This window comes from Protopterus annectens, chromosome 4.part1, assembly GCF_019279795.1.
Source record: "Protopterus annectens isolate FY-2018-M chromosome 4.part1, PAN1.0, whole genome shotgun sequence".
NCBI classification, from domain to species: Eukaryota; Metazoa; Chordata; order Ceratodontiformes; family Protopteridae; genus Protopterus; species Protopterus annectens.
The window spans coordinates 683,614,285-683,627,869 of record NC_056734.1 but is presented as its reverse complement, the minus strand read 5'-3'; the positions used below and the strand labels follow the sequence as shown (position 1 = coordinate 683,627,869).

Below are 13,585 nucleotides of genomic sequence, written 5' to 3'. Positions count from 1 at the left end.
TGACGCCAGACAAACTACAGTTAACTCGATACTTCAGAACAATGGCAACAAAGACCCAACTCCCTGCAAGAAAAATTCTGCAGGCCTTGGGCTTCATGTCATCTTGCATACTACTAATACCATTTGCAAAACTGCATATGAGGAAATTACAATGGTACCTAAAAAGTGTATGGACTCAACACAGCCGCAGCTTGGAAACAATGATCCGTCTCATTCCCTGCCTTCAACAGGAGTTTCTATGGTGGTCACAGGTATGTCAACTCAACAAGGGTCAGCCTTTCACCCTACCACCAGCCAGGCAAACTATGACAACAGATGCATCGGACTATGCCTGGGGGGCACACATGGCAGGACGGTGCGTTCAAGGCATATGGACTGCAGATCAAAGGAATCTGCACATCAAAAAGAAATGTTAGCTGTACAAAATGCTCTGACAGCCTTCAAGGACCTCTTACATCCAGGACAGCTTATAAGAACAGACAACACCACAGTAATGTGGTACATAAACAAACAAGGGGGCACACATTCCTACTCTCTATGCAGGCAAGCAATGACCTTGTGGAACACCGCACTGGCTTACAAAGTTCAATTACAAGCTCAATTCCTGCCAGGAAAAAAGAACACATTGGCAGATGACCTAAGCAGAAACATCATGGATCCCCACGAGTGGAAACTGGATCCACAAGTATTCGCAATGATAGCTCAAAAATGGGGGCTCCCAGACATAGACCTGTTTGCCAACCCTCAAAACTATCAGCTAACAACATTTTGCACAAGGACTTTTCACCATCAAGCTTGGAAAGTGGACGCACTCTCATTCAGTTGGAAAATGTTAACGGTATATGCCTTTCCTCCATTACCCCTTCTCACAAAGGTGCTACTGAAAGTCAGGATGGAGAGACCTCGAATGATACGCATTGCCCCAGACTGGCCACGCCAGCACTGGTACCCATTATTAAGGAATATGGCCCAGGGCCCACCATGGATTCTACCACAAATTACCCACCTGCTCACACAGCAAGACTATCAGTTTCTACACAGCCAGCACAAAACCTTAAACTTGGCTGCATGGCAGATAACCTAAGTAACCAGCCAGCTCCTCTCTCACAAGCTGTTAAGGATGTTATTCTGGAGGCCAGGAGGCCCAGCACCAGGAAAGCCTACTCAGACAAATGGAAAAGGTTTTGCGCCTGGAACCAAGCTAAAGGCCAAAATACCCTTCAGCCTGACATGCCTCAGATTCTGCAATATTTAACTGAGATGTTATACAAAGGGCTTTCTTTTTCATCTATTAAAATCCACGCCTCAGCTATTTCTGCTCACTACAACACGGATCCTCCCTTTCACATCCACTCCTAAGGCAGTTTCTCAGAGGGGCCAAAAGCATTAGGCCTCCCAGGAGAGCACCAACACCTACTTGGGACCTCAACTTTGTTCTGGAAAAACTTGCGCTACCTCCTTTTGAGCCAGCTTTCTCAGTTGACTTAAAGTTTATATCATGGAAGACTGCCTTGCTGCTAGCAATTACTTCAGCTAGAAGAGTTTCAGAGCTTCAGGCACTAATGGCAGTAGAGCCTTTCCTCATTTTTTATCAAGACAGAGTTTCTTTACGAACTAACTCCTCCTTTATGCCTAAGGTGGTATCCAGTGTGGCTCTAAATCAAACCATCCATTTACCCACCTTCTTTCCAAATCCACAGAACAAAGGAGAAAGACTCCTGCATTCCTTGGACATTCACAGGCAGCTACGTTACTACTTGGATAAAACTAAGGTTTTCAGAAAATCTGACCAGCTTTTTGTATCCTATGCTACAGCATTACAAGGAAAGGCCATCACAAAACAGACCATTTCCAAATGGATAAGATATTGCATACGTTTTTGCTACACCCACCATGGAAAACCAGTTCCTGCTGCCATAAGGCCCCACTCTACCAGGGCAGCAGCTACATCTACAACCTTCCTACGGGGTGCCAACCAAGGATATTCTGGAAGCTGCAACTTGGAGTTCAGTACACACCTTCACCAAACATTACCACTTACCACTTTACTCTAAGACTAGAGCTGGCTTCGCCACTGCAGTTTTGCAGGGCCTTTTAGCCTCCTCTAACCCTATTTGACTCCACCTCCCATCCTTAGCTTTGGGATTCTACCCAAGTGTGATGACTGCAGCAGGGTAACACGATGAACATAGTACAGTTTTGTACTACCATAAATGTAGATGTTAGTGTATACCCTGCTGCAGTCCAGATTACCCTCCCTCCATCCCCTCTGAACTAGCTGAACTTATCTCTACCACTCCATTCTATACCTCTGTGGTGTATTTGCTTGTGCCTAAGGCTTTTTTTTTTCATATAGCTGTTTGTATAAGGGGCAAGAAAAACTGAAGAAAATGGTATCGGATGCCTCTGATATACCCCTGGCGCTCTGACGTCAGGGAAGAAGCGACAGCAACAGACGCCGGACCAAGACTTTGGAATTCGGGCCGAATACGGGACCGCCTGACGGCAGGATAACCCAAGTGTGATGACTGCAGCAGGGTATACACTCTAACATCTACATTTATGGTAGGTACAAAACTGTACTTTTCTCCCCAAGGTGGTTTCCGACTTTTCTATTAACCAGTCCATTGAGCTCTCTGTATTCTTTTCAAATTATTCAAACAAGGGAAATACTGCCTACATTCATTGGATGTTCATAGACAATTACGTTTCTACCTGGACAGAACAAAGTCCTTTTGCAAGTCAGGCCAACTTTTCATTTCCTTTTCTGGTGCTAGAATGGGGTGTGCAGTATCTAAAGTTACTTTGTCAAAATGGCTCAGGGATTGCATTAGCTTCTCATATTCACTTACGAATGAATCTAAGCCTGCTCAAATCAAAGCTCACTCAACTACGGCTATTGCAGCATCTGTTGCCTTCCACTCTAGGGCTTCTATGGATGACATCTGTGCAGCAGCCATTTGGCCTAAACCCTGTACCTTCATCAAGCATTACAAATTGGATCTGATCACCAGGGGAAGAGTGGTCTTAGGTTCAATGGTTCTCAGGAAAGTTCTTCCAGAAGGGCCACCCAGGTTCTCAAAGTAGTTTGGGGTTTTGTGCTATCAGTGATTAATAGGAAGAAGATTAACAACTTCAGGTAAAGAAGTTGTCTTACCATAATGTTCCATCTGAGTTGTTGATCATCTTCCAGTCATCACCCTCACACTGGCCCCCACCAAAGGCTCCTGGCGGATCATCTGGGTCTTTGTGGTGTTTCAGGGTTTCTGCGCAGAGATGTCATCTGACTTTCTTCTATATGTTGCATGCAAACTCTATCTGAGGTAACTGAGTGAAGGGCATTGTGGTTAGCAGCTTAGCTCGCGAGTCTTTGGTGCATGCAAGCTCAGTACAAGGCCGACTCGGTTCCGAGGGCTCGGAACCAAACCCATCGGTGATGACTGGAAGATGATGAACAACTGTGAGATGGAATGTTATGGTGAGACATAACTTCTTATTTTACTTCTGTTTTGGTATCAGTGGTGTTGCTACTTATGTCTAAGAAAACTAGAGAGAATGAACCTAAGCCATCAGGCTTTAGAAAGTGCCAGAAATGTGCACACAAAATGTGCAATTGAAGGACATAATTGTTTGCTGTTCGGTGGCATTCACCTCCAGGAGACTTGTATATTGTCATTCTTTCAGCTCCCTTGCACTACAGGAAAGGAAAAATAAGATAATTCTAAAGGGACTCCTGAAACCTTCATTTGAAGCTCAAGTCCCCTTCTACTGAAAGTGACAAGCCTACAAAATGACTATCTCCTGCTTCGACTCATTTGCAGCCTCCTTAAAAATTGTCTAAAACTTCTGATACTTTGGCCTCCTCTGCTCCACAGTCCTCTGAACCGAGAGATCGTAGACTTTGACAAATCAAGTCCTTCGGCTCCACAGCCTTCGGAGCTGAAATGGACCATTTTTCGAGCCGGTCCACTGAACTTCTACTGGTCTCCCCTACCTTGAGATATTTTATCAGGCGATGACGTGGACAGGGTTGTGCGCAGACTTTTGAAGTCTTAGGTGCTGGGTAAATTGTTTTCAGCTTTGACCCAACTGGTTTCTGAGTCATCCAAGTCTATTACATCCATGATTATTCCTTCTCCAAGCCAAGCTGGAACTTCTGAGCTGGAATACCAGCTACCACTTGCTGTAGACTCTTTGGTTCCGAGACCCCTTCGGGAGGTTTCAAAGCCGATCTCTGCTCTGACACTGTGCTGTCCGGGGTGTCTAGGAACTGAAGTTCTTCAATCACCTCTGGGGGGGAGGGAGGTGTTCGGTCCAGAGTTTCTTTGTTTCCAAGTTTACTTTTTGGAGCTTCGGCTTGGTTGAGCTCTGCTTCTATGTCAGCTTTGGAGCTTATCTCTGTGGAGCTGGGGATTCCCTCTGTTTCTTCGGAACTGGAGGTGTCCTCTGAACCAAGGGGGATCTGCCCTCGAGCTGATAAGTGTGCTGACTCTTCTGAGGAGGCTCCTTGAAAGACAACATGCAAGAGGAAGCATAGATTCCCCCTGACGAGTCCATCACCTCTGGCACTGACCTCTAAGAAGGGTCCCCATGATAGTCCTCTGAAGATATTTCCTTTTCAAATATCCTAGAATTCCTGAAACAGAGGTGGTTGGAAAACCCTCAACCCTATAAGGAGTCCCGTGTACCTGAAGGATTTTGGATCTCAACTTTCGGCCTTCTGGGTGTCTGCCTTTCAACGAGCTATTTGAGTTGGTCGAAAGGCGTGGGAGTTGCCAGACACTATGGAACCAGTCCCTTGGAGGCCAAATAAGTTCTTATCAGCCCCTTCTGAAAAATATTCTCATGAAAGGTATTCCTGTAGATGGTATGGTGGTGGCAGCTGCCACCAAGAACGAACTTTCTGAAACGTACTCATCTGTCCATCCACCAAACAAGGATTCCCGGACGATGGACAGATATGGGAAGTGTATTTTTTACCGGGACAGATATGGGAAGTGTTTTTTCATCAGCAACTTTTACCCTTAGATTGCTGAACTACTTTACAAGACTACAAAGATGTCTCCTGTAGTAGTTAGGAGATGCTGTCCAAGATTCATTAGCTAGGGGGGGTCTCTGATAAGATGACCTCTCGGCTATCTACCTTAAATTCCATTAACTCCTCCATTAAACTGATATTCTATGCAGCGGATGGAGTGAGCAGAGCAGTGGGTTCAGTAGTTTCCCTGAGGAGATGCTCCTGGATGCGCCTGTGTAACTTTGCAGAGCCTTTGAAGTCCACCTTTACCAACGCCCCTTTTGATGGTTCCTCACTTTTTGGACCCAAAGTCAAGGACACACTCACCACATGTGAGCAGGAAGGGGAAACTCTCTGCCGTTAGAGTACATTTTTTTGTATCTTCAAGACCGTACCCTAAAGGTCAGAAGAGTTGGAAAAGTTGGTTCAAAAGGTCTTGAAGTTTTTCAAGATGCACAAAGTGAACCCTTCCCCAGGGGCAGAGGGGGAGGCAATAATAGATGTCCTAGAGGCAAGAGGGGGTCTACAAAACCAGGGTGACCATGATTCCTTTCGCAACCGAACCTACCAGCGCTCATGAAAGGAGGCCCATCTGCTCTACTCCGCAGGCAGTTGGGGACCGGTTATCTTTGTACCCAGAAGCCTGGTGGGTTATCACAAGAGAAGTTGGTACAAAGTACAATAAACAGAGGCTATTCCATTCCCTTTTGCCGTCCTGTCCCACAGATCAGAACAAGCCCAGATGTTCCACCCAGTCAAAGGGAACAAGCAATTGTAGAAATTCAACAGTTGCTAGACAAAAGTCATCCTAAAGGTCCCCGCAGACAAAATAGGATTCGGAACAAGATTCTTTTTTGTGCCAAAAAAACAGTGGACTGGACATCCATATTGGATCTCGGCAAACTAAACGAATCTGTGAAGAAGTCCAAGTTCCAAATAGTGACACTGTAGTCTATTCTCCCTTTTTTAGGTAAAGACGAGTCAGTGTGCTCGATAGACCTTCAGAATGCATACTACCACATAAAAATGGACAGAGCATCAAGGAGTCATTTACGCTTCTAGCTGGGAGCCAGTTATCAAGTTCGATCTCTGCCCTTCAGTTTCACTACAATCCCCAGTGTGTTCACCAAATGCATGGCAGTAGTCCTGGCTCACTTTAGATGTCTGGGATTCCAAGCGTTTCTATACCTAGACTGGCTCCTAACTGCCACCACCAAACATCTACTTCAGCAAGCAAGAGACACCACTCTTCAAACTTGTTCTCTGTTAGGAGTAACAGCGAATTTACAAAAATCTGCCTTGTTGCCCTGTCAACATTTTACATTCATAGGGCAGATCTCTACATAGTCTCCATGATGGCATGCCTGTCTCCCGACAGGGTGTCTGTTCTCAGACAAACAGCCAACCTCCTACCCAGAAAGAGGGTGAAGGCAAAGACTATTTTGAAATTCCAAGGAACCATGGCTTCAACGATCGCCTTGTTTCCCCTAGCCAGGATGCATATGAAAATTCTTCAATGGCTCCTTTTGTTTTTGTTTGTTACAAGAACTTCCCCTGTCTCACCTAGTCAGAATTAGTCATGCAAGAGAGCACCTATGGTGGCTTTGGTCCGACCAGGTGACCATCGGTCGACCCTTTGTACCATATCAGCCTGTAGCTACAATGACCACGGATGCCTCCCAGATTGGGGGGGGGGGGTGCATTATCTGGGAAGAATGGTCCAAGGCTCATGGCAAGAACAAGAGGCCCATTTGCTCATCAATGTTTAGAGATGAGAGCAGTGCTTCTGGCGTTGCAAGCACTCCAGGACTCTCTTCCACTAGGAACAATTGCAATCAGTCAGACATGTCGGTAGTCTGGTACATAAACAGGATGCAGATCATATCCCCTTTGTTGAGAGGAGCAGAGTATGGCAATGGGTGATCTCTTCCCAACGTTTTCTGGTAGCAATGCATATCCCGTGGAAATCCAACGTGATGGCGGACAAGCTCAACAGGTAGATTTTAATGCCTCACGAGTGGTCTGTAAACCAAAACATAGCGGAGGAGATTTTCTGAAAATGGGGCCAGCCTTGCTCTGACCTTTTTGCCACTCCCATGAATACTAAATGCAGCAGCTACTTTGCCCTAATCCCCCTTCTGGGGGAAACACCGAGACGCACATGTTCACGATTGGCCATCGGGACTTCTGTATGCCTTTCCTTTCGTATCTAAAGGCATTCAAAAAGCAAAATCCTTGGGAAGCAGGCTGATTCTTGTTGAAGTTGATTTGGCCACCAGGGACAGGGCCTCCTCTGGTTCCTTTGTGCTCAAAGGTATACTCCCCTGAGCCACCCAGGGAAATGGTGCTAGGAACACTATCCCATCCAGTAAGAATGAAGGCGAGATAGGACAACTTAAAGAAGTTATGTACTCACTGTAATGTTCTATGATGTCTCTCGCCCATCATTCTTACGACCCTCCCACCTTCCTCCAGCCATGGACTCCTAGAGGACCTAGATGAGACTTTCTTCTTTAGTAAAGGAGCACCTTTAAATTTCTTATTTCTCTTCCTGATGTCACATTATTAATTTATGTTTGCTAATTCTGCGGTGGTGGTGCTGCCGGTAGCGTTGTCACCTCATAGCAAGACGTTGTCCCGTTCGATTCTCAGCTAGAGCGTCTTCTGTGTGGAGGCATAGGTGAATGGGGCGTGCCTTCGTTGAAGGTTGTGCATCAGGGCTGGTAACCCGGTACGTAAAAATCCACTTCCAATCATTAGCGGACCGGAGTTCCGCTGTGGTGACCCCTAACCGGGAAAAGCCAAAAGACACCAACAAACATGATTTGGCAGCAAACAAGATCTGGAGAATTACACCACTGCATGATAGGATACCTATTGTGCCACAAGCCAAGTTAGAGACTTCGAGCTAGAGTGTTCAGCCAAGTTGGAGCCGAGGATTGGTTCCAAACCCATCCAGTAAGAATGAAGGGCGAGATGGACAACAAGCATGGAACGTTATGTTGAGTACATCATTTTTTTTGTTGCCTGTGTGTAAATTTCACAGGAATTACCCTTTGAAAATATAATTTATTAGAAAATACTCTGCCCCTCCTGCGAGGGGAAGAGCATTGCAGAAAGCAGACTCCTAGGCCTGTCCAAACACCAACCCAGAAACCTCCTTTTCAGGACAAGCCAGGTAGTCTGACTACCTGCCGCTACCCCCCCTTCAAGGCCATATTTCCCTTTCCTAGAGGCTCGCACTCTAACTTTCTGGGAAAGCATCACCTCAGACAAGTGGGTTTTCTCTCTCAAAGAAAAAGGTTATTTCATGACCTGGGTCATTCCTGCTGTTTTCAGAGGCATGTCTGCCAACAAAGGACCAACTGCCCCTGTTTCAACCAGTTTTGGGCAACCTTCTCTCTCAAGGAACTATGCAACCAGTTCCAGACTCAGAAAAGAGGAAGGCACTTTTACTCCAGACTAATTCTGAGAATTCCAAGAAAGGATGGCCCGTGGACACCCATACTGGACCTCTTCCTTCTGGTGTACACCTTCCACATGCTTACCCTTCAAACCTTTTCCGACTGATAATGCCTCAGGCATTTCTGACCACTTTGAACATTAAAGATGGTTGCCTACATATCCCCAGCAGGCCCAAATACAGGAAGTACTTGAGATTCTCTGTGGGTTCCTCACATTTTTAATTATTTGCTTTATCCTTTGGACTGTCTACTGTTCCAAGGGTATTGACCAAATGCTTGGCCCCAGTGGTAGCCTACTACAAGGTTCTAGGGATACATATTTTCCCATACCTGGATGACCTAGTGATACAAGCAAACTACTACAGTACTCTCCAGACCCATCTGCAGACAGTCATTACTGTCCTGTAGTCTTTGGGCTTCACAATCAACTTCCCAAGTCCAGCCTAAATCCCTCCTGGGACCAGGTCTTTTTGGAGTGCAGAATCTGAGCAAATATGATGGCATTTCTCCCACCCCACAAGATGAAAGTGCAAAGGAATATCTGTCAGTCATACACACCCCTCCAATGACAGCAAGAGAATGCCTCCGACTCCAAATGTACATGGCTTCCACAATCCCCAGTTTGCCACTGGCAAAACTCCACATGAGAATGTTTCAGTGTTATTTAAGGTCCACATGGACCCAACACTCCTTGCTGGACCACGCAATTCACTTCCTGCCATCCTTAAGGAAGGAGATCATTTGGGGGTCGATAGTCTCTTGAAATCCAGGCCATTCCTTCCAACCCTTAGCCCCCAGTACAGGAACTGTACACAGATGCTTAAGATCTGGGGTGCGGAGCTGCTGTGGGCTGCCTGAAGGTGCAAGGCACATGGACAGGCACCTCCAAAATGGAATGAATCAACATCAGAGAGACGAGGGGTCTCATCTTTGCTCTGAGAGCCTTCCAACATGTCCTGAAGCAAGAATCCGTGAAATTGTTCACGGACAACACTGCTGTTTTTTGGTATGTGAACAAACGGGGGGAGCAAGATCTTACTTCCAATGCAGACTTGTACTCCAGGCCCTGGAATTGGCAGTCCATAATGGAGCAACTCTGCAGGCCATCTATATACCCTCGGCTCAGAACATGCAGGCAGATACCCTAAGGAGATCCATGTCCCCTACCTACGAATGGATGCCACACAGGGATGCGTTTCTGGACATAGTCCACATGTGGGATACACCACAAATAGACTTGTTTGCTCCCCTCTGAAAAGGCAAATTCCACAGTTCTGTACCAGAGCTCCCAGCTCCCTAACAAGGGCAATGGATCCCTTTTCTATCTCTTGGGAGGGATGTTTTGGTATGCTTCCGCTCCTTCACACTCCTACAGAAAGTCCTTTTGAAAATTCAGCATTTTGGCCAAGACAGCACTGGTTCCCCCCTCCTGCGTTTAACCAGGGGCAATCATCACAAGTTATCTCGCAGAGTGAACCTGCTCACACAGGACAAGGGATCCCCGATCCACCCCCCTGGAATTTTTGAACCTAACCCTTTGGGTGGTAGTTTTGATCCCTTTCAGACACCTTTATTCTGAGGATATGCTAAATCACCTGCAGGAGGCCAGGAAATCCAACACTAGGAGATTGTGTCTGGCCAAGTGGAAAAGGTTCTCCATTTGGTGTCTAACAATATAGCTAGACCCATTTCAAGTAGAGGTTCACTTGGTGCTGTCTTACCTTTGTTAATTGTTGCAGTCAGGGTTGGCATATTACTCTCGAAAGGTGCACCTTGTTGCTATTTCCGCATGTTTGCCTTTAAAACTAATAGTTGCTTACAGACTTCAAGTGAAGTTATTCCAGAGCAGGGTTTAAGGCAGTCCTGCATGGATTTTTGGAAAGTGGTTCCAGCCCACCCCTCCTCCCTTTGAGCTGTGGTACTCTCCCAAAAGTTAAGACTATTGCAGCATGTGAATATAAGGACAGACTAGTGTAAAATCTTACCATAACCTTAGATTTCCTTCTTTATGTTGCAGTATTCTATCCCACCATCCTACCCCTTATTCAAAAGAAAATTGAGGTTTTGCTGGATGATTAATTACTTGTACAGCTTTCCTGGGACTGGAATCTGATTGGGGTCTCAGTACTGAGGAAGGTACTTGCAGACATCACTTTTATGGCCCATGTTCCCTACGGCCAACGTCAGACGTCCCACGTACCATGCAGTGACTAAAGCTTTTGTATACTGGCCTGACGTTTAGGTTGCTAGCGGGAGGCTAACCCAAAAGTTTAAGAATACTGAAAATGGAAGAGGGACATCTATGGGTATGGTAAGATTTTGCACAACTGTTCTTTACTGTGGTTTTAAGCTTTTACTATTTACTTCCTGACCTTAACCTGGCACACATTTGGTGAAGCACTGAAAAAGGGAGTATGTAATGGGCTGACAGATGAGGATTCCACCTAATATACGAAAGGGGCAATACTTCAAGTAGCTCTCTCCTCTGGGCCAGATCAAGACTTTCTCCAGACTCCATAAGAGAGTGTGTTTTGTAGAACCAGGCTATAAGAGTGTAAGGCCTGTGGACTTGAATACTCACAAACCCCTCTTCCCCTGAGAGGCAAGTAGGCTGTACCTCTTCACTTCCCCTCCCCCAACCACTGGTACCTGTTTGCATGAGATAGGGCTCCATCCCTTCTGCACAGTGTCATGATTGTGTTGAAGATGGGAAGAGATGTTTAGAGGGAAGCTACATAGAATTAACTCTTACGTACTCTGAGACGTTTAGGTCTCTCTCTAGGTTTTCTTTGTGACCATTTAATACAAATTTTCCTTTTCTGTGTGCATTGTGATTTTTGATACATAGAGACTTGAGGGGGAATTTAAAGCATTTTAAAGAAGTACTTTTTAACCAAATGAACTATGGGTTCAGAAATAGTCTTATGTCTGTCATTTATGCACTGTTCTACAGTTATTGTGTGAATGACCCAAAGCTTGTCAAATTTGAGAGCTGTAGCTTGGTAAACAACTAAGTAAATTAATTAAGTTTAAACTGAAGTAAGTTGTATAATGTAAATATCTTCCTCCCCTATAGATGAAAGTTTGGGAAAAAAATATGCATGGAATCTCTACTCCTGAAAACATTCCACGTCTTTTTGACATGGTGAGAGTGAAAGATGAGGCAATTCGTCCTGCGTTTTACTTTGCATTACGTGATACTTTAGTAGCTAATAACTTGGATCAAGCTACTAGAGTTGCATTCCAGAAGGACAAGCGATGGCGAGTCGTAACACTGCAAGGACAGGTCATAGAACAGTCAGGTACTTAAATTATTTAGTGGTGTGTTTACTGCTGTGTTTTTAAGAAGCTTGGATGATCACTCCCAAATTGATTACCCTGCACTGAACCTCAACATTACAAGGTTATTGCCCCTGGCAGGGTACTGTACAATAAACTGAAATATTACTTGTGAAACTACTATGAAATATTGACTACATTAAAATTAAGTTTGATTTAAGCTTCTTCCACCAAAAAGGTTCTACAGTGTACTACAGGTGGCATGTTCAGATATAGACTATAAAGTGATCATACATTTACGTTGGTGGCATTACTAGGCAACCATGAAATTTAACCTTAATAGACGCTATGATTATTGTATGAACATCAAAGAATGTTTGCAAAGCCATAAGAATAGTAAATGCAGTCTCTTAACCAAAAGGTAGGAGCAAGATTATAACAAGCAGCATAGCAGTATACCACTGTTAAGCACAGAAGGGGGTAAACAATTCCTGACTTATTTCAGGGCAGGTTCATGTAAGCTGTAAAATGACTGACCTCTTCACTTGGTGGCCATTTATTCATATAGCCTGAAGTATGCTAGATGGTAGTATGCAAGTATAAAATGAGCAAGACGTGAACAATAATGCTGGGTGTACATGTTTGCCCAAAGCCCCTCTCCCCAGCAAATTAAACAAATAAGGCCCTCTATGCTTTATAAGTCTTGTGGTATTTTATGTGGCCTGTTCTGTAGAACCGGGCCACAAAACGTATCTACCACTTGCAACATGCCCATTAGTCAGCCTACAACAAATGCTTTTTCTGCAGTGAAAAGGTATAAAACAGAACTTCATGGTGGTAGTTTGCAAAACCATGCAGGAACTAGCAAGCATATCCTAATTGAATGGTGATGGAGTTGGTTGAAAAAAGTCAGTAGAAATGATACCTAATTAGGTTTCTTTTGTGCAGTGCATTAAAGAATAACAGTAGCTACTATTGTATTCCTTCCTGCTGTTAGGACTACTTTCACCTTTTTTTGGCATTCTTTGTACAAGTTTGAGATACTTAAGTATGCAGGTTTAAATTACAATTAAGCAAGTAATTTGTGGGAGCAACTGATACACTTTTTCTTCAGGGGTAATGCAAATGGAACTGCTCCAGTGAGAGCATAACAAGGGGAAAAAAGTTATGCATACTGAAGCATGCTGACTGAAGCACTGTACATTTTCTGACATATGTAATAAACATGCCTTCAAAGAACCTGTGGAAGCTCATCAGTAAGAAGTAGGTTTTGAGGTTGTGAGGGTTGATTAGTCTTTAGTCATACATGAGAGGAAGTACCAAAAAGCATTACAAAGGGTACTTGGTCCTTGACATGGGAGGACAAGCCAATACAGACAAGACAAAATTCAGAACTTTGTTGAGACTAGTCTGCATATGCAGATTCAGCATCATATCTTGCGTTTCCATATGGTTGGCTTCAGCTCAAGGTCCTCAAACAAATACCCTTTAATGGTATTTAATTTCTCTACAAACTGCCTAAAATTTCTCTAAATATTAAATGATTGTCGTACAACTTGTATGATTGTATACATTCTTTACCAGTGTTTTAATTTTGTCTAACTTAAAATGCAGGTGTTTGTTTTATTTTTGAAGATTGTGAAATTATCTTTAAATATTTTCTAGCAATTTGGAACTTTTCTCCTTGGGCCTCCACTGACAGTGGGCTTCTACCCAGTCAGACTTTCCTGGTAATCAAATGTCAAATACCCCATTAAAGAACTTTCCTTTTTTTTTTTTTTTTTTTTCTTTCTGGTCAAAAACCTTATGACTGTCAGAAAAGGAA

At 44.4% G+C, this 13,585-nt stretch overlaps 1 protein-coding gene across 1 annotated transcript in view; it reads left to right on the top strand.

Annotated features, from left to right (window-relative positions):
* SMC4 (structural maintenance of chromosomes 4) overlaps positions 1 to 13,585 on the top strand; it is a gene marked incomplete in the record, with an annotated part of 1,657,727 nt that overhangs the window by 886,970 nt on the left and 757,172 nt on the right. Inside the window, 1 exon segment of the mRNA XM_044070462.1 lies at positions 11,558 to 11,783. Within this exon segment, the coding sequence (XP_043926397.1) occupies positions 11,558 to 11,783 (226 nt within the window).